At 46.1% G+C, this 22,022-nt stretch overlaps 1 protein-coding gene across 2 annotated transcripts in view; it reads right to left on the reverse strand.

Moving 5' to 3' along the window:
* The window catches only part of LOC140303830 (activin receptor type-2A), a 43,569-nt gene extending 21,960 nt beyond the window's left edge, over positions 1-21,609 (reverse strand). For both annotated transcript variants that reach the window (XR_011915218.1, XM_072382799.1), the window contains exons 1-3: positions 21,230-21,609; positions 2,300-2,507; positions 755-888 (exon numbers count right to left, since the gene is read on the reverse strand). Coding sequence is in view for 1 of the 2 variants with exons in the window: in XM_072382799.1 (XP_072238900.1) it covers positions 755-888; positions 2,300-2,507; positions 21,230-21,284 (397 nt within the window). In the remaining variant the exon portion in view is untranslated. The remainder of the gene's footprint in view (positions 1-754; positions 889-2,299; positions 2,508-21,229) is intronic.
* Positions 21,610-22,022: the final 413 nt, after the last annotated feature.

Here is a 22,022-nt window from a genome sequence, read left to right on the forward strand (position 1 = left end):
ATGAGATTATCCCATCATAGTGGCATAAAATGAAAATCAAATTACCAAAAAAATGGACTTCAATCCACTTCATCCGTCATAACAAGCCGCAAGTTTTCAAGCATTCTTTGTTAAAACATGCATTAAATCATTTAAAACCGTCCCACAGACTGAATGGTGTAAAATATACTACAATATGTGTGTATGTTGGATGTTTTGGATTAGGAATAAAGTCTCTTTCGTTCACAGCCCAGCCGATGGCTGACGGAAACAAACTTTAAACAAGTTAAAAGCAACAATTTCATCGCTTCACACACACACAATCAGGCTTAATTGTTTAAATGACTTAATTCAGTCTCTTTGAGAACGTTTACATTTCGGCTCTCGCAGCCTAAATAAAGCCCACACACGTCTACATCAAACCAGGATATGCTACTTTCATTATCGTACCTTGAAATCCTATATATCTTTTGAGACCTGAACACCTGGAGGCTCGGAAGATGGCAGCTGTCCAGAGCATAAGTACCTTACGTCACTCACTCTGCACGAGACGATGCTGGTACTCTTTTGCCTTGAAGTTAACCCCTTGAGCGCTAGATTCTACACAGGAAGTATGCTGCCGAACTATTCATTATTATTCCTGAGTGACGATATTGTAAACCTAAAACGCTCGGGTGTAAGAAAGAATTCAGCGCACGGAAATCCAACACCAACTGTAATAGAAACCACGGAGCGCAACCCTCGGTGGGACGCTGCTGTGCTGGACTGTACGTACTGTAGGCGGTTGAATGGTGCAGCTCGTTCTGCGGGGACGTTTCAGGGGCGTACATGAACCTCTCGTTGCACATGTTGCCTTCGCAGCAGCAGAAGAAGACGTCAGGACTCTCCTTTCTCTCCACACACTCGTTGCTGTGGAGGACATGAAGGTGGGAGTTAGAAACACAAACACACAAAACCCTCTGCACTTTGAAATCCAAGAATGGCTCCGCGTCCTTTGCAAAGTGCATCGCACACACAGAAGAAACGATGTTATGCAAAAAGCACGAAAACACACACACCCCTACTCACAGACACACACTCCCTTCCCTCCCACTTCATTCTCTTATAGCCGCAGAGGACATGAAACAACACATTTATAAAATAACTCCCACGCAAGCCAACACACACACAGGCGCTCCACCGATCACGCACACATTCTCCATTTCACTCTCACACAGTCATCAGATAAAAGCCAAAGGAAGTGGCAGCCGCCCTCGACTTGCTCCACACTCTCCGGGGAGGCCAGGCGGCGCCGTCTGAGCAGAGGTACCCGAACTGTGCGGGCTGCAGATTCCACTGCAACTTTATCGCTCGGCGATCAAAAAAGGAAAACACAAACCGCCTCAAACCGGCATCTGATACCAGGCTCACGTTCCCTTCTGTTAATATCCATCTGCCGCTCGGACGTTTGCGTCAGGAATCCATTTCCAATGGGATTGCACAGAGCAATTCGCGATATTTGCTTGCGATGTGCCAGCTTTGCCTCTTGGAGAGTTAGTAAGAAAGAACTCCTTCCATGACTCACACCAAAAGTTGGCCCTTCACCCGACATGCTGCATAGCCAGAGGTACTGAATCTATGCTGACGGCTCACTGCAAAGAGGCCGATGATCGATTTATGCGGGGGATAAACGTTGGGATTGTCACAAACGGCTGTTAAACAAGATCTCAGACATATCCGATCACAAAGAACGCGCGCGGTGACGCATTCCAACAGCAAGTGTGAACTTAGCGCTGGTCCACGCGGGATCCCATCAGCCTGGACACACGGTAGCACCGAGTGTGTAACGCGGTCTCAGGCACATTTGGCAAATCGGTCGCCGCTACAAATCTGTCCCGAGGAGCAGAGCAGTGACGCTGCGGCGAAAAAGAAGAGACGAAATTGGCAATATGGCACCTCCCCAAAGGCCTGTGCCAAATTAGCGTTTGCCAAATTAAATTCAATTGCGTTCAGAGTTGTGCTTTTCGACACGATCACACTAATTGCTCCATTTCTTCTCCTCATTAATCTCCATGAACGAAGAGAAGACTTGATCCTCCAGCAAGTTGCTGTCACCAGTTTAGACTGCCGATTATTACCAAACAGTCACATTATCCCAGTGTGAAAAGGGGCTGTGAGGAGACTCGAGACATATTGTGAGCATCAGTGCAATTCTAGCACAACTCTGCACAACCGCAGACATTCAAATCTTTTTAAACAACCATTACCTGGTTAAAAAGCTGATGGATGGATGGATCTAAGGCGCTATTACTATTATTACAGGAATCTCTTCCAGGCGTACCTGTCGTAGCAGTTGACGTCATCCAGCCAGCATCCTTGCTTGACGATCTCAATGGTGCCGGAGACGTTCTTCCACGTGGCAAAGCAGTGCCGCCGCTTGTCCTTATCGCCATAGCAGGGCTCGATCCCGCTGCGGTTGGTCCGCTCCTTCTCCCAGCTGGAGTTGTAGTAGACGCACTCCTGTGTCTCTGAGCGTCCCAGAATGGCACCTGGAGAGAAGAAAAAAGGCGGCCTTCCTTAAATTGTTTTCATTGTTATCAACCACATATGTTTCGATACTTTCCCTGAGGGAGATCAAATTGCTCAAACAACAGCTCAGCGGGCGCAGCATCAAAAACTTGGGCGAGCAGCAGTTTCGATTGGGGAAATTGACAACCAACGTGGCTGCGAGATGAAAAGCTATTGTCTTGTCTCGTCACCGGCAAAGAAAATCATTGAGTTTTGTCCGAATAACCAGCGGAAGGACTTTTCTACAAAGCAAAAAGAAGTAATAACAAGTTTTTTCCATTCGTTTTCCAACAGTCAGATGAAAAAAAACAATAAGTTCCAGCCAGACACGGCAGAGAAATCCACTCCAGCTCAACTCGCAAACACAAAGTCAAGTCGACTCTGATTTCCCACGGATCAACTCGGGCAGCAGGTTGATCCAGGGAAAAGACAGCGTGGCGTTGCTGCTGCTGCCTGTCGTCGCCTGTCAGAGTTAGTCCAGTTAAGACCACTGACAAGACTGAGGATAGACCCAATCCGTTTGCCTGTGTGTTTCAGACATTTCCTAAAGTATTAGAGTGGACTCTCAGTGGTCTATGTGTGGCGTCTGGTGCTCAATGCTGTGAGACGTAAACAGAAAGGGTTTCACTGACATTTTTCCTTTCCACCTCTGTCGCTCCAGCTGAACTCCATGCTCAGCAGCTGCTGCACTGCTCTGTATGATAAAGATACCTTACGGTGTCAATGTCTGGTCGCTCATTTACATGTAAAGGGTGAGGGAACCTGCTCATGAAAGTCAAAAGCGCCTCTGAAATCGCGCTCTATCCTCCGACCCTGCGGCCTCCATTACCCAACATACAGCCGATGTGAAATTGCTACAAACGTTATCAATCTGAATAATTTTCCAACGAGCTCTGCTGAGGTCTGGAGTGCTAAAATCATTTTGCTGTCTGAGCTAAATGCTGTATTTGGGATTCTTATGCGTGATTAATGAGGTTTGGGGGGGGGGGGCGGGCTGCAGGAAAACCGAGAGAAACCCACCAGGGCAGAGTTTTCAGAGCCGTTAGCAGAATATTTCCTTGTCATTTGTTTTGTTTATACCAGCTTAATTTACTATAGATTTTCTTTTATCATTCTAGCCTTCTAGGACTCGCCTTCCTAACCTAATTTCCTTGTATTCATTGCAGCTTTTAATGTCTGAAAAGTGCGTCACAATCCAAAAGAAAAGTACAGAACAAATAAGAGAATTATGCTCAAATTTATGGGATTATCTGCTCCTCCTCTGCTGGTGAAATCCAGGCGCAGAGGAGAAGCGTGCCGTCTGTAGCTTCTAAATTAGGGCTTAGTTTGAGTGGAGGAGGTTGATTTAAGAAACGTAATGTATTTTTCAATGAGAGGACTGCTTTAGCAAAGCCAGTTAATACCCGGAAGCGCCGCGGGTCTCTTTTCAACGACCTTAACAGCTGCAGAATGGGAGCGAGCGCAGAGTGGCTACTTCACTGGCAGGCGAGGTCACCCTCGCCCTCACTCACCCCCCCCACCCGCCGGGCCCCGAGCATCCCCGACGACATTTTTCTCTCGTCAAACCCATTTCCCACGAAGGCCCCACGAAACTATTTCACAGGCAACAGGTGCAGCTGGGAACTGTTGTCTGCGCGATTGTGGCCGTGAGCAAATGGCTGCAGCAGAGAGCGGCGTGAAAGAGAAGAAAAATGCAGCCTGGGCTGGGGAATGGGTGATGGTGGAAATGCAGAAATAATTGGTTACTTACACTCACACGAGGACCGGGGGGGTGAAAAGGAAAAAGTGTGTACGTGAGCATGAATTACACCCAGGGGAGGATTACCTCATCCGACATGAGGCTCATGTTGTCTTAATCTACATCTTTCTTTCCATTCAATTAAAAAACATTCTGGACAACAATAACTGCTCCAAACTAAGGGGAAACGACAGCGTTAACTTGAGCTGCTTGAGAAAAGAAAAAAAAAACAGAACACGATTTCCTTTTTAGAAAACTTTTGTCAAAACAAAACGCTGCCAGGAAAGAAACCCCCGAAGCAAGACACTCACATCCTCAGCAAGGATTACGTGTGAAGACGAGCTGCTGAAAAGTCAGGCCTCTCTAATAGGTCTTCTTAACAGCTTTGCACGGAATAAAGCTCCACCGAATAAGACGAGGATTCCATCAGCATTGCGTCACATTTAGATTAGAACCCTGATTCGACCACATATTGAGATGTTTTGCTGGGATTTCTGATGATTGAACCTTTAAAGCGACAAAAGACAACAAACACGATGTTTTCCTTTAAAGATCCTGGATTCAAATGAGCCGCTTCAGAGTCATACAGCTGTGCTAAACAGCTAAACACCTGGATGTGTTTGGTGACTCTCCAACCAGCCCTTTTAGCTGCATTCACTGGGCATTGTTTCCATAACTTCTATTTATGGAAGGGGAAGGATGCATCACTTTCCTTTGATAAGGGCTGAGGCCCAAATGATGGAGAGGTATGTGAAGGTAAACTGGATGAGAGTTAGTTCATTAGCCACTTCATGCTAGCAGTGATACCCTGGATGGCACACTGCGATGCTTGGAATACCCTTTTTACATGATGCAGCTGCACCAACCCCTGAGGTCCAAGTTCAGTCAAAGCAACTCAGAATATGTGCACAAATGTAACAGATTGGTGTTTACAAAGAGAAATATCCAAATCTAAGCTATACTCTTTGATATTTGCCCTAAATCCCCTTTTTTTCCTGTGTAATTTCAAGGGTCGCACTGACCGAATGTGGTGAAAAGACAATGAAACGACGACTGAACTGAGCAGCACGACCGAGACGTCGCGGCTGCTTTAGGAGCGACCGAAAGAGAAAAGCAACTTTTGTCTGAGCTGCAGAAGCAGAGAGAGAGAGAGCTCAAGAGCTCAAAAAAAAAAAAAAAAGGATCGGGAGCGACAAGATGTCAGCAAAATGATTGAAGATGGATTAAGCTGCGAGGATAACGGAGGTTCAGCTTCGGACAGCATTACGAGCCAGTCGAAGGAGGATTTTAGGGAAGGAAAGGATCCATTCACTGTCAATCTCTGCATCGTCGAGTCCACCGGGAGAACTGCATCCAGTCTGTTACATAACCGCTGCAAAAATCCCAACTTTATTCCTATTGATTCTGATATTGATGAACACCGGGGCCCCTGGCCTCAGGCGGACCACCTTCCCTCTGCTTAGGCGTCATCCCTTCATCCGTGTAGAAACGGAGCCCGAAGTGGCCTGAAAAGGGCCACAGCAGGAAGGCCGTCACATCAACCACACAGTGGTGGGGGGGCCCTGGGGTCGATGTTCGATAGGAACTCTTTTGCAGACCTCTGAGGGCTCAGCTTGGTGAAATATGTTCCCATCCTTGCCGCTTCGAGGCGAAAAATATTGCTGCGAAAAATAAACCGACACCTGGAAATTGCAACGGAGGAACAGCAAATGTTTCAGTTCCAAGGAAAAGACTTTTGAGTGCATACCCATAAAGACAAACTCCACCTTATTGATGCATTTGTAAAGCGCGACAGCTCCCCAATTTAAAAAGCAAGACAAGCTTGTCAGGTTTTTTTTTTTTTTTTTATTCTCCAGCCAAGGCCAGCTGCAGCACCTCGACAGCTCCATTGAGAACACCGCCATTCAGGTATTACGCCGTCTCTGAAAGAGCCATGTGAACTGCAAATACAGCACTTTGCTGTAAATACAGCCTTTAAGAGCTCAAATCCATCACTTCTCCTGAAACAAGGTGACAGTGCAGGCCGGCTGCCTATAGCAACTAAATGTAAAAGGTGGGTGAGAGCTGCCTGGCAGTGCTGCGGATATGAAGGACATAAAGCAGAAGAATCAATCTTCTGACTAAGTCGCAGCTTTCACTAAAGTTCACCAAAGCGGATAATGTCACAGAATGCAAAGCCTGCATGAGCGATTGTGCAAGGACGTACAATGGAGCTTCCACCCACAAGCACATGGCCGGGCAATAAAGAGAGGAGCCTCTTTGTCACGGAGAGATATTCACACTTGGAAATGTCAAACAGAGTAACAGAGTAACACAGGCTCACTTTGTTTACTGTAATAAGGTTTACCGGAGAGAGAGAGGAAAAAAAAAAAAAAAAAGTCAAGGGAAAACAAACAGCCTGGGCTGACAACAGGTGCCGGCGATGCAAGGTTGCTGAATTCAATCCGACCGAACTGAAAATGTGAGAAGTACGGGGGAATAACCTCGAGTTATTGTTGAGCGACAAGCCGAAGAAATGGACTGGTGACGCGTACCCTTGCTGTTTTGAGTTGATATGCCTTTATCTGTGATGCAGGCAGTTGAGGGCAGAAAGGAAAAATGAGAGATAAAATGGTTGGTGACATACAGCAAACAACTGCAGGCTGAACTCCGACCTAGGCTGGCAGCAACAAGGACTTTAGCCTCTGAATTTGGGCACATGCGCTGAGGCTGCCTGACTGCAACACACTGGCTGAAGTGGGGCTGGTAATTCTAGTGTCCAGCGTGGCAGCAGAGGGGGTGGGGGGGAAGCCTTCAGACTTCAGACTTCAAAACAAAATGAAAATAGCCATCTGAAGCAGTCTGTCTGAGGTAGAGATGCAAAGCCAGTCGCCTCTGCAGCAGCATTAAGTTTAGATCCACTTTAGATCCGTAAAGAGGAAGCTTCCGGTCATTTCTTCCGGAAATGATGTTTGACAAAAGAAACAGTAGCTGTAACTTTACTGATGCCAACCGATGGAACTTTGAGGCATGCGCAGAGCGCCTTGGCGCTCATCGGAATCTAGCTGAGCGTTCGATATTTTAGGAGAATTTTGAACAGATTTTCAAACTGACTAATTTAAGTGAGCGCAACTTCATTTCTGCACCTGACAAAGGTGGAAATAATACATATACAACAATATATTCTCGCCATATATATGTAACAAAGAATGTAGGTTTGTGGTTTTTTTCCACCTCACTTTCAAATCGGTTTGGCTTTGAGGCAGTAATGATGGATAATGAATGGCAGCGGTGCCAGAGGGAGAATTCAGAGGAGCTCAGAAACTAAGTTATTTTTTAAGACTGTGAACTTGCTTGAGAATTTCAAATGGTGAACTATGAACTCGGACAAATTCAGGAGTGATTGGACCTCAAACCACATCATCCGGCCGGGCTTTGAGAAGCTTGATGTCAGTTAAACTCTTTACCTGCATTTCAAAAAGCACACGTATTTTCTCTAATGGTCTTCTGAGTGAATAATATGCAAGTAGAAAAAATTCATTTAAAAAAAGGCAGACAGGCCTACCATTGGAATTATGAAAAATGAACTAAAACCATGAGTAATAATAAATGATGGGAGCCCTTTTACAAGCCTGTCAGTTGTTTTGTTTCAAGAAAACAGAGAAAAATCCAGCAACCTCCAGACAAATCGCATTTACTCTCTGTGGAAAACAGCCTCCCGTGCTGCCAGTCCCCAATCAGGCAAAGAAAAGTAATTCCTGACACCAATTAATTACCATAACGATGAGTTAACATCAACCGAAAATGGATTCCCTGCATCCACGGAAACGACACTTTACTTCCTGAACTCCAAAAGTCCAAACAACCTCAATATTATTCCACTTGTGATGCATTTCTTTTTTTTTTTTGGGGTCAGTCCACTAACGTGCAATTTGGTCGACACCAGTGGACGATTTCTTTCCCCTCAAACGCGCCAAATTGTTCAAAACAAGGCCAGACAAAAACCTTGAGCTCCAATTTCCATAAGACAATTTCACACTCCCCGACTTCCACGGGCCCAGACAGCGGCCGAGCACTCCCAAAAACCCCCGATGTGTCAAAATAAATGAGTGAAAAGAAGCTAAACAAAGGAGCCGAAGCAAAGTAATGCTCAAAGGAGGGAAAACGAAGTGGCTAAAAGCAGCGGTATGCCACTTGCTTCACATCAACACGTCTCGTTACATGATAATAATGGCTAACTGTGAGACTGTGCCGGAGGCTAAGCTAATATGGAGGTTATTTAGAAAAGAAAAACATCTATTTAAACCTAGCATGGAGTCCATGCATCACTCGGGCCACTTCCAAGAAACTCCCAACAATAAACCAAAGACTTTTGTGATGCTTAATTGATCATCTCCCTCGAGAATACAGCTCTTTGTTCCGTACTTCAAGAGAAATCTTTGCCTCCTCAAAAAGAAGCATAATCAGTCAATTCTCTGCATTGCCTTAGAAAATGCGTGCCCACCCCTCGACGATTTCCGTCCCCCTTGTGAAAAGAAAATGACCTCGTAGCATTTTACTGAGGCACATCTTTCTCTTCCACTCATACAAGAGATTTATTAACTTTAACCACGACCTACTTTGGCTGCGGACGTTTCGGCCTCCCCGGTAAAAAAAAAAAAAAAAAAGTCTAAAAAACCCCCCGACCCACTTCTCAATTCACCAGGGTTTCCAGAAAGAAGCTGGCTCTCGACCCTGGCTCGATTCTTCAAATTCACTCTGACATTTAAGATTTCACAATGTGAGCACTGAGCTGATGCCTCTGCGCTAATTAACCCGAAACGAATATGAGAAATAAACCGTAAGGGCGCGACCGCAGAATGGCCGGCGAAGGCCATTAGAAGGGACTTTTTAAAGAGCAATTAGGCCGCAAACAGGGGATGTGATTCGCCAGGGAGAGTGCAATAAGAAGATGGAAAAGATGGCAAACGTGGCAGAGATGCCGCGACTGGAGGAGATTACTGATTATCTGCAGCCGTGATTGAAAATTCAATCTTTTGTCCGGCAGCCAAAGAGGTCACATGAGGTCAAGGCAATCCGGTGAAACCTGAGTTTGAGAGTTGCGAGCTCTACCGAGTCAGTCCCCGACAGAGAGAGCAGGAAGAGGCAGAGGACGATGCTTTTCTCCACCATAAACAAGATGTGCTGTGATAGAGCAAAACAGCCACCAGCAGCCAACCGGCCGCTGACCTGAACGCGCCTTCGGGAGACCTTCCTGGCGCTTTCCCGTGCATCAAAATGTTCACCCTCAACCTGCGCACGTCACTCACCGACCCATAACCTCGGGTTTTTTTAACCAAAGTGACGTTTTCAAGAAGGAGTATCGCACGAGAGAGGCTAAAGATAAGCTGGATTCCACGTTTTTTCCTGGATGACTGTGTGTTTCCACTAAAATGAATGAATTTTTTTGGAGGAGGGGGGGTGATGCACCACATTCACCTCAGTGCGGCCTCATTCCTTAAAGTTATGAATGCTTTTAAGACCGTATGCACCCCTTAAAGCTTAAAACAGACAGCTAAAACCTGTAGCTTTAAGTATCTAATCGCTTTGCTCACTCCAAGGAAAATATCTGCACTGAATCCCAGGATATCTGAGCATTGATGTACTCAAATTGGCTTCCTAATCGTCAAATATAATCAAAAACAATTTCCTCTTCCAGCGTTTCCTCCAGATCACGTGTCTTTGTCAGCAAAGCCAGAGGTTCAGGAGGCAGCAGCCATGCAGCAGAGACGGTGGTGCTCTGATCTGAAGCCAGGCCAGGGAGTTGGATGCTGGGTGGGAAATGACCGCCGAGCACCTGCCAAGTGTTTGAGAAATTTCAACTAAGCCACTTTGGCAGGGAGCCAGTCAACACCCAGTGGTTTTTGTTCTTTCTACTCTAAAGCGTCAGCTGTCTGGCGAAAAAAAACACAGAAAGGGAAATTAATGTAAGAGTCTCAAGCTTGTTTGTCCAAAAAATAAAAAAAAATGGATGACCGCTCGGAGCCCTGAGCGTTTTGTCGGTCACACGGCCGCAAACACAAGCCACATTACTCCCATTCATATGCTTTAGAAATAAACTTTTCCAGCTGTGAAACCACAATGATGTGCAAAAGCTTTGTAGCTCGCCGTGACCTTTTCCTCAACACCTTCACGTCTCGGTTTTTTTCGCTGACAGCTCCTATCTGGGTGGAAGACGCCGCATAGTAACAGCGCGACCCTACAGAACCCAAACATAAATTAACACATTTGACTTCATTGTCGGCCGGTAAGTACATTAAAAATGTGACATTTCAGACTTGTGTGCGTTTTTCCCGATAACTGCTAAGAAGCACTAAGTAAACACATTAAGTAATATCTAATTTCCTATCTGTGGCCGGTCACAGGGGCAGGCTGTACAGCACTCTGCTCTGCAGCCTCGTAATGAAGTGGCATTTTGGCGGGCCAGGCCTGCACTCGGCACTGCGTGCACTGAAGTAGGTAAACAAGTCATTCATCAAAGCCCTTTTTTTCTTTTTTTTTCTTTTTGTGTGCCTGCCAGGACCAGGGGATTGTTCGTTATGATGGAATTTGTTCTAAGGATCAACTTATCATCTGTGTCCGGGCAGAGATTAAATACATTTGAAGTGATGTATGGCTGTTGTGGTGGTGGCTTGTGTGGGAATATGTACAGTGAGCGTTAAAAAGAAGAAGAAGAAAAAAAAAAGAAACAGCGAGTGGTGATTTTTTGAATAGGGTTGACTAATGACATTAGGCTAGGGCCACAGGTCAAAATGCCATCGACAGAGCCTCCCTCTTTCCCTTCCCAGCAACGCCTGTTGTTGCCGCAGATGCAATCCGACACCCCTCCCCCGCATCCATCAAGACCCAACTAAATGTGGCTTATGCAGGTGTGAATAGCAACATGCATTTAGCAGAAAACTTCTAATCATAGCAGCGTTAACATCTTGTTGCATTCGCAGCAAAAAGAAAAAAAGTCCTTTGCAGCGAGTGCTTCGAATGTGCAGCCGAGCAGTAAAAGAAGAGGCACACGAGCACCAGCCCGGTTTACACTGGGTGCAGATCAGTGACACGGGCAGAGAGGAACGAGAAGAATTGACATGCCTTTGGGGTGAAGTGGGGTTGAGCATGAAATGTTTTGTAAGCTGTCAGGTTTGCTTTGAGCAACGGGCCTAAACAAATCCGACTAAATTTCTGCTCTTATGGAATACCCTCAGCGTGAAGGTGGTTTGTCAAACAAGCAACTCCTCGAGCCGTTTTCTTGAATCTGGCAACCCGATGTCACGGTGCGGTTTGCCGAGGGCGGCTGGTGGGGAAGGAAAACTCACCTTGGTAACAGCGCTCTCCGCTGTAGAGCGCTAACAAGCTCGGGTGATTGTAACCGATACCACGATTAGCGGATTATTTTCTCGTCGTCAGTGTCCTTTTCGCGTTACCGTCAAGAATTTGCTAAGCACCGCCTTTCAATAGCTTCCGTTATCCGACTGCAGAACCAACAAGGTCCTGTACCTCATGGATTAAAGAGGACAGACTGCTTGAATGTCAGCTGCCACCCCCGAGCTTCTGCTGAAAGTGTTCAGTGCTACGGCACGGTTCATTCAGACATGGTGGCCACTGTTGTGTGCTGTGGCTGCTCCATTACCTGCAATCACCGACCTGTCGGCCGTGTGCCGTTGTTGGACTTCAGATAGAACAGAATGTGTTGACACTGACAACTGCTGCAGATGAACTCGGTTACTCATAGAAAATTGGGTCAAGAATCAATAAGGGAATCAATAGAAAACCTAATCGATACGCAGAATCGATGACAGTATGAAAATTAAAAAAAAAACCAACCTTATCCATTAATATTTAAAGTAGAGCCTGTTGTCTGTATGATAGTGTAAGGTGCAGGGAAAAAAACACGAGGTTATTCCCAAAAAGTTCTTATCACGCATCGCCCTCTCTGGTGTGGTCCTTTGATAAGAGGTAGCCTATCTGTGGTGTCCCACAGCAGACATGTTGGGAGTTTTTACAACCGCTGAATCCGTCACTATCCATGTTACCAGTTGATTTCTGGTCTGGTGCCACAGGTTATGTCGATGTGACAGTGTGATGTATCATTGGGAGTTTGCACAGGGTGTTTCATTTAAAAAAAAAAAAGAAAAATTGACGTGACTGACTCCCTGCTAGACTCGTCAAACCTCAGTTTGTTGAAGCGGCCTCGGTCAAAACCAGACGGACCGCATTTTTTAAGTGGAGCGGACGATTCTTGAGCCGGGCCGAGAATGGCTGCGATCGACCTCGTTAACCACTTAGAAGCCGGAAACCAGGAGTAAAGACGTTCGGACATCGAATCTGACGCCGTCACAGGAGCTCGGCCTAAGCCAAGTTTATACACAAACTACCAAGCTGAACTTCATGACACTTGTACTGCTTCTTTGCATCCAATTTATTTGCACAATACATTCCATTTTAAACTCATTTTAAGCATACCAAGAATGTGCAAGCTGTGTAATTTCCCTGCAAGATGGGGCAGTTGGATCAAAAGACTCTCCAAGATAAATAAACATCACTCTAACAATCTAAATGTAGCTGCATTTCTCCGCATCCGCCATCAATCTTATCTGCCTGGCTCCAAACGTGGGCACTGCCAGTTAGATATGCATCCCACCACTTGCCTCGGGGGCAGTTCATGGCCGGCACGAATGGATTTTTTTTTCTTTTTTTCAAAACACCATTTATAGCTGTTGGACTACCACAGGCATAAGGCAGCAGGGGCAGCAAGGGGGACCACTAGCCCGTGGCGAGGTTACCACCACAGCGCACTCTTTCAAAAGTATCTCAAATCCCACAGATGACACAGTAATTCTCGGTGCTTCATCAGGATTCCTGCAGTCGAAGTGAACTTTGTCATCCTAAGTATCTAATGTGGAAAAGATGTAAGGTGACAGATAAAGACTTTCTCTGCATGAAAAAGAGAGGACGTGGCAAAGTTATGTAATTAAATTAACCCCCACCCCCCGAGCAGCAGTGGTAATCTTGCTGCCGAATGAATAGAAAGGTAACCGTCCAGTCTGAGCCTGGACACACGCTCACAGGCAGGCACTATTTTACAGTACAGTCATTTTACAGAGCAGCCAGGAACTCTCTAGAGTGCTACATTAATGCTCAATCAGATGTTGTCGTGACATGGCAGGGGTGGTTGGGTTGGCTCTGGTGTGCTGGTCACAAAGACTGCACTCTTTCCATGGCAGGGAGGAGGGAGGGGGGGGGGGCATTAAAAACCACCGCACTCAGCAACTTAATCCAATCCCTCTAATCCTCGCTGGTATGCACGAGCCCATCGGTCTCCGCCTCAATTAGTGCTGATGGAGCCAGTTGCCGGACAGGTCGGGGGGGGGGAGCACCTGGGTCTCTTGCTGAGTTTCGCTGCGAATTGTGCACAAGGAGCACGTAACAGTGGAGCCCCATGTCCCTGCAGTCACCCACTGCATACCGTACATTCTTTGCGCGACGAGCAATTTAAAACGCCTTGTTATCTCGCGCAGGGTACTGTAGAAGGATCTGCGAGTCCCCCCCCACCTCCCCACCTCCCCCGATCCCCTCTGTGCTTGGATTGTTTGGATTTATTTGAAGGGTGCGTTAAGTGCCACTTGGGCTTAAAGCTGAACCGTGTATTAAATTTGCCGTTATATTGCAATCTCTCCGAGCCCGCAGCACGGGCATTTCAATTCATTTCTATAAAACAGGCAATCAATGAGTGCAGAATAAAGAGGGGAGGAGGGAGGGGGCGCACACGCAGAAGGAGACTGGCAGACGAGCCGTTATATATGAGAAGATTGGCTCTGTGCGAGTCCTGGCCAGTTCAGGAGAGATTACCCAGAATCCACTGCTGAAAAATGACTTCACACATCACAACATAGTCCAGGCTTGCGTTATAAAGGCATCAAAATATGATATCGCTTTAACCGTCTGCAGCTTTGCTTGAACTCGACACCAAAAGTGTACAGAAAAATCCTCTCTGTGGTGAAGGTTAAACCACACTGGACGCCAGGCTGCTGCTGGTTGTGCGCGACCGATGCGCCGCCCCGTTCTGACTCATCTCACGTGGCCCTCCGAGATGTGTTGTCTGCCGGTCAATTATGTTCACTGTTTGCGCTCGCCAGCGTCACATTTGTGCGAGGCAAACCAATAAACGCTGCGAGTCAATAAAGCCCACTCTCTCATCCGCCCTGCCATCCGACGACCTCGCTGACTCCCGGCTTTATATTTAGTGTAAACTAATGACACATACTAGTCACGAGGCACAGCGGCCAAAATAAAACACCAACACTTGTGTATTTTTATTTGAGATTATATTACAGGTGCAGCAAGCGAAGGATTTGCCTGGGATGTATCTGCAGGGTTTATACTCGTGTTTATCAGCGGCAGTGACGATGACTCAGGCACCTCTTGGATTTAATTTCCGGAAGGAGTTTCAAGACTGAACAAATCCCCTCCTCACCTGCCTGGCATGTCAGATGGAGGCCAAATAAGTTATGAAAGCTGTAAATTAAAGGATACAAGGCACTTTAAATGCACTTCCCTGGTGGATCTCTGTTTTGTTTTGCCAACTTCCTCTCATTCTCTTATCCAAAGCAAAGACGTCGTTTTAGGATGACTAAAAGTGACAGAAACAACAATGGCATGATGATGAGCCGACAATGTCGTGCGTTCATCCCGGCCCGCTTAGTCCCCATTGACACCATTACTCTTTAGTGGTTTTGGTGATAAGAAGCTAGAGCGACCTTCATGACAGTGAGGAAACTTGGCAGGAGATGGCCGAAGACAAAGACGAGGAGGAGGAGGAGGAAGGAGGGAGCGTAAAGCGGGCGAGGACCCTTGAGAGAGCCTGAAACAAGAGCATGATGAATGTACAGCTCGCAGTTTTTAATCAAGGATCAAAGCAGGGCCTCTCTGTCTGAGCAGCCAGCCAGTCTAGACTGAAACTCTCCCAAGCACATAAAGCAACATCTGCAGGACGCATTAATTACAGTAAAGGACCAATCTCTTGGGTACCGACACATCAAGGGGCCGAGACTAAGATAAAATAGTCCTCGAATGTCTGAAAAGTTTTCTGATGAAACCATTTGGGGGCTCTGCACTGAAGGCGATGCTTTTACTCTACACCCTACACTCACCATCTTCCCCCTGTCACTTGTTTTCATTTCATATTTCAGGCTTTTGGCTGGACCTACAATGAGCCGGGCAGGTAGAATTTACGTCCAAGGCACGCTGACAGGATAACCGGCTGTAGGGGATGTCGAACACGTGACCTTTATGTGAGAAGGCTGACCCGTGGCCGCGCTGACGCATCCGTCTCCTATGACTACACACTTGTGGATTATCCATATGCCATATCCACATGACTATGATCTAAATCAATGCCTAAACACTGGATCCACAAAAAAACCCAGGAGTTATTCAATTAAAAACTATGATACAATCGGAACATTGCAGCTCAAGAGATCTCGCTTTAAGCATACATTGCTGCTTCCTCTAAGGAGGTGAAGGCTGAATTAAATATGTATGACTATTACTCCCTTCACTGGCTCTACACTGCTGCTCTAAAAAGGCTCAGAGGCCTGCAGCATTTGCAAATAATCCTTTTCACTTGCTTTGACCTGTTTGCAGTATCAAATATCCACTGCATCAGATGGTGACAGCCTCAGATATCTACACCAAACTGGCTTTCCAAACGATTTCCTCTCGTCGTTTCACCTCTGCGCTGCGTTTCCACCGCGCTGCCCTGTGTGGCAACGCCAGTGGAACAACACCGGGAGCAGGTCGAAACAAATCTCCGCTGCAGAAGAAAATCCCCTCAATAGCAATTATGGCGTTCTGATGATTTTTAATCGCAGTGAAAGTCGCAGCAGTCATTCATGTGGCCAGCGTGCTTTGAGAAGCCTTAGGCCCCCGTAAAGCTCTTAAATCATTGCTGCAAGATTTCAAAATGGGTTGCTTTTATTGCATCCACGCAAGATAAACACAGTCAGTTGGGTTAGAAATCAAGTCAAGTGTCTCCAAACTAACTTTAAAAAGACAACCGGCCGCCTTGATGTTTAGATCGATCTATTCTTTCTTACCTCATGCAATACGATGGAGGGAAAAACCCATCTTCAACCAATCAAAACTGCGATTTCCTCCAGTGAAAATACCCTGTGCACCTTTAAGTAAGGAGTCGGTCAATCAGTGACTCCTAAATCACCAAAATCCGTCATCCACGCCACTCATAGCGTGCATAGAGCACTAAACACCTGGCTGTGGGCTGGATTTAACCAGCGCTCTACCTGGTCGAGGGTTGTAATTTCCCAAACCAGTGCTGGCGGCGCGCTGCCTTAGGTCAACATTTCACCTCCGCGAACCCGGTGGAGTGCTTTGTTTTCATGATGTCGGAGCACGGAATGATACACGGCCCTGGAAGGAAACAGTCTGCCTAGTTGGGCCCAATGGGAGACTGGGGCTACATCTGGCCTCGACAAATACACCTGTGCTTCTGGAACCTTATGCATAATGCATGAGAACATATTAGAAATAGATCGGGGGGCAAGAAAATGGGACAAGAGCTGGTAAGCCTGCCTTGGACCGCAGCAGGAAGCACCAAAAACACTGCGACAGAAAGATACGACACGATGAAGGCTGGTTGCAGGAAAGGTTTTTATAGAAAGACTAATTACAAACTTGGAGAGAAGTTAAATGTGCTTTTTTTTTAGCCACTAGACAGCAAATAACTGTAAAAGCTTGATAGAATTAACTGGAGAGTTAGTCGCTGCTTTTGTTGACGTTTTAACTGCTCACAGAGAAAATATTCAGCTCATTGAGCAGGACTACACACTAGTTTCAGTTTTCATTGAACTTTAAAAACTTGAACCGTGTCTGGGAAGGGATGTCACTCGCCAAAGAAAGCCAGAGAGAGAGTTTTCACCCGATCTGGAGGGGGAAAGCCTCCGGAGGACCACCAGCAGATGTTCAAATGATATAAAATGAACACGGCCCAGGCGAAAGTCTCTTATCTCCTTCAGTCCTCTAAAGGAAAGTCAGACGGGGTTCGAGTGAAGCCGACAGGCGGCGTGTAAAGCTAAAAAGAGCGTCCACGGCATGGAGTGTTTGATGACAGAAAGACTCAATCTGGTGGCAGGACCACGGAGCAAAGCAGCGCAGCTGGTAAATGTAAATTATCCCCCAGCTTAATGAGACGGAACGCATAGACCCGGGACCGGTGATCGACTGAGTTCAGATACTGTTTCAAGTCAATTTTGATGTGTAGCAGAGCTGAAACAGAATCTCCAGATCAGTTGTTGCTGCTGAGGATTGTTTGAAGCAAACAACAAAAAAAAAAAAAAACCAAGCCATACTGATGTAACCTTACACTGGAGCGCAAGAGGATCAATGTCTGTGTGGAACTGCTGCAGCGTACAAACGGGAGGCTGAATGTAAAGGCAGAGCCCAGGACTGGAATCATCAACTGCTCAGCCTCACACAGAAATGTGACAGCTAGTGATGGATTACCTGAGTCAGAGTGTTGTCAGAGGGGGTGGAGGATGAGGACTGAGTCGCATTGCTTCACCTTTAAGCAACACATAAGCTTTGAATCAGCTGGAAAAAAAATGGAACAGTCAAAAGGGTCATATGACATTAATGATATTAAAACTCCACATTTCCCCGCCTGAAATGGGAAACATCGGGATGAAAACCGATCTTCGAGTTTCCTCGCAGCCCCTCACCTCGTGTTCACAGTGGATCTCTGGACATGTCGTCGCTTATGAGGCCGCACTGTAAATATTTGCCGATTCGCAGTTCGAGCCCACGTGAGATGTAAGGCAGAGGTCACCTGTCACGCCGGTGATCTGGCGCCTGCTGCAACGTCCGATTATCAGCCGCAGGGAAGTCAAACGTCCCCTCTGAGTTCAGCGGTTTTCAAGCTCCACGCAGAAGAGGCAGAAAAAGCCCCCGTTTACGGTCCCGTCACACCAACACTTTGACCCGCCGTGTGTTACCGCAGCGTTTCGACACTCCTGCGTGGATCAGGATCCTGAGCGGCTGCCGAATGCAACATTACACCAGGTCTCTTCTAAAGCAGCAACCCTAATATCATGAAAAGCAAGTTTTGTGAGGTTTTTAAGCTAATCTTGGCAACGCTGCAGGCTAATAAAGAGGCAGAAATGCTGCTTAGGGAATACCTTTAACTATACACAGCTGGACTTAGAACAATTACTCACTATCTGAAGTGTGTACAATCATCTTGTAGTTAGAATCGTTTCCCTTTATCTTAGATTTTTTTTTCACTCCCTCCTCTGCACCAACAGCTTTTATTTTCTATTTTAGGCTAACTTCATTTCAATGGGACCGGATGTGACGCTGCAGGCGCTTTTTTTCAGGTCCTGAATTCGACAAAAGAGCCCAAAAACGCAGAGGATCCCAGATCAGCTCACCGTGCAGAACCACTGATCTCAAAGGACGCCGTTTTTCTAAAATGTTATCAAGGAGACAATGCGAAATCAGGCCTTAAACGCACCGGTCAGCAGGGATGTCTCGGTTAACTTTGTTCTTGTGTCCCTGATCGCGATCTCAATCGTTTCAGGTTGAGTCTCTGCTGAAAAAGAGCCTCAGGCTGGTATTTTCCTACAGCACACGGCTGACAGCTACGGTACACACCACAAGCAGGTAAAGTATTCAAATGAATCCTACGTAGATGGTCGACACCTTTTTTTCTCCCCAATGTAAAACTTGTATTTTCACGCAGTAGGATCTGGACATGCTGCTTCTTTGCTTCCCATCTAAACTCATATGTAAAGCTAAAAATACTCACAAATATTTCTATAAACAAGAGATGGCGTACTTTATGGATGACGAAAGTGACAACAAAACCCCCCCCCTTCCCCACAAAACAACCTCAATTACAGTGACTGACGACAGTATAGGTTCACAGCTTTGATCCAGACCCGATACTTGAGATCGGATCATCAAAAACAAGAATATTATTTCATCAACATCTGCTATCTTATCAACAGCAAGCTTGGATCTGAACAAAAATAAGCAATAGTTAAGCTTGAAGCAGCTAATAGTAGAATATATTTTGGTTTTCCTAATGGCACACTGAAGTACACCTCATCAACCCACTCGGGGCAAAGTGCCCCGCCCTTATCAGAGGTCTTGAGCTGTGCCAACTCAACTTGGGTTTCATGCAGAATTATTATTCCACCTCAAGAGGAAACCATTCATTTCCCCACTTCAGACCATAATGAGTGAGTAGAATAATCATCCGCTGCACTCTACAACACAGACAGCACCTGGCTCACACTTCAAGCAACCCTGACTATTACTGAATTTGAGAAACCTTTTCATTTCCACCCAAATGCTCAAAGACACTCCAGGGCTCACTCAAAGTATTCCGCTGCGACTTGAGTGCTTATTTGACTTTTTCTTTTTCTTTTGCACTTGTCGAATTTCAACCCAACAAGCTTTTGTACGGATAATACAGAGATAGTGTTTTCATAAGCCTGGTCGTTCTGGCCTCTTCTGCCTCCCAAACAACTTAGAAAAAAAACTTGTTTTCTTCACTTGGACAAACGCGAAAAACAACAGGCCACAGTGAGAAAAAATGTAAAAGAAACATAGTCTCTGTTCGGTATTAATGTGGCGCACTCCTACAACAATCTACTTCCTGTCTGCACACCACAACAGGAGAAATTCTGCCTCCAGGCTTGATTTTTGTTTTGCAATCTCGGGTTAGGCAATGCCTCCTGTCAATCAAATGAACAGATAACGCAAACTGCCACCGTTACAACTGGAAGTTTAAAATCCCTGGTTTGCAATTTGGCACCTTTCCGTCATGCGAGGAAGCTAACGGTGCCACAAACCCACACTTGGCAACGCACCACCGGCATTCGCACTTTGTTGACCCATCTGAGGAACACTGCCTGGTCATACGAGTCTACATGTGCCAATCTGGGTTGATTCCAGTCCCGATTGTATCATATGAGGGTGAGCGCCACTTCTCACGGGTTCTATCTATTAGAATTGGAAGCAGCAACCTCGATAAAACCCCTTTCTTGCTACAGTGACGTTTTGGCAGCATTTCTTTCCAAACGTTTGGCTACAGAAAGTGAAGTGCAAACCAGTAGAGGCAGATCTCCCTGTCACGCAGGAATTGACTTTTAAGTCCACCCACATCCACCTAAACAATGTTGTGCAAGAGAAGGAAAACAGCAGTACGTGGTTGACCTTTTTCTCCACATAATCGCCTCGATGGCATTCCTAAAACAAACTTCAGGAAATGAGATTGTGTAATGAATGTTTACCAACACGGGTAATGAACATGGCTTTGCTGCCACTATAATACGAGAGGAACACTGTCCGATCAAGCTATATCACGCTTATACAATCTCTTTAAAGTGTTCTCGCATGTTAGGAGATTTTTTTTCAAAGTAAAACAAAAGGTTATTTGTCTTGTGGGGCACACATTAACATCTGTTTACTTGTATGCCTTGCACCAAGAGTTACTCCGTGTTTAAATCACCTACTTCTAATGTTAGGTTTGGCTTATAATCTAATCACTTACACTGCACAGGCTCCTTCATACAGTCTCACATTGTCCCTTCTAGTCTCCTAATGAACTTAAACTAAACAAACCCAATTTGTATCAGCATGTATCACTCAGAGCTCCACAAAGGCCCCTTGAGGGCCTAAGGCCCCATCTTGAGCTGACTAAATATGCAACATGCACAACCACACAAGGAGGCTGGTGGATACACAGAAAGGGCACCAATAATGAGGCAGAAAGGCTCCGAGGGATTTTTTCCACCCTTCCCACAGGGCTGCATTTCATTGCACTGCATTCTTTTCACACAACAAGCTGTGCAATGCACTGTGCAGAGGTAACAATAAGCATTGCACTGGATTCCCCACAGCTTACAATAAGCCACGCATAACCCCCTCCACACCCACCTGAAGAGCAGGAGATGAGGAAAACGGCGAAGGCCAGTTTTGTGGCGTCTCCCATTTTCCATCCGAATCCGATCCTCTCACTCGGAAGAGAACTTAAACAAACACACCTGTGCAATAAAATGTAAAAAAAAAAAAAAAAGAGAGAGAGAGAAAGAAAGAAAATCAAAACGAATGGGTAAAAAAAAAATCAAACGTCCTGTTGCTCCAAGGAGCACCGTCTCTGGAAAAGGGGCATTTTTTTTTTTTTTATAAATCAAAACAGTCTAAATCCCTGGTAATGAAAGCCTACTAGTCCAAAAAAAGGAAGGACGAAGAGGAGAATAAAGAGGAGGGGATGGCTGGTGGTATTTCCAGATTTACAGGCAAGCAATTGACGGCGACTTGGTGGCACCAAAGCCAGGGCTTTCGTGTACTTGCCAGGTCTGCAGCATTATTATGAACAGATCACCTGTACCCGATAAGCTGTTATTTTCAGAACAGCGGCGCACACAGCTGAGCGACAGCCGGGCAGGGCTAACATCCATCGGACTGGAAATCGAGCGCACTCCGCTGTCCAATCAAACTTCTCCTCAGTGAGCTCTGTCGCATAGCTATAAAATGTCAAAACAAATTCGAAAGCAGCATCCCCGCTCTTTAAACGCGAATGAGTGTAGGTTTAAAGCGTTTGTTGTTGTTGTTGTATTCCGTATGGAAGCTTCAGCTTCGTCCGACAGTCTGGCGGGGCTCCCCGGCCACAACCACAGCGCCGTCAGCTCCAGCAGGGAAACAACCGATTAAGAGGATCCCAACGGCG

This window comes from Leuresthes tenuis, unplaced genomic scaffold, assembly GCF_036924035.1.
Source record: "Leuresthes tenuis unplaced genomic scaffold, fLeuTen1.0.hap1 SCAF_1, whole genome shotgun sequence".
Classification (NCBI taxonomy): Eukaryota; Metazoa; Chordata; class Actinopteri; order Atheriniformes; family Atherinopsidae; genus Leuresthes; species Leuresthes tenuis.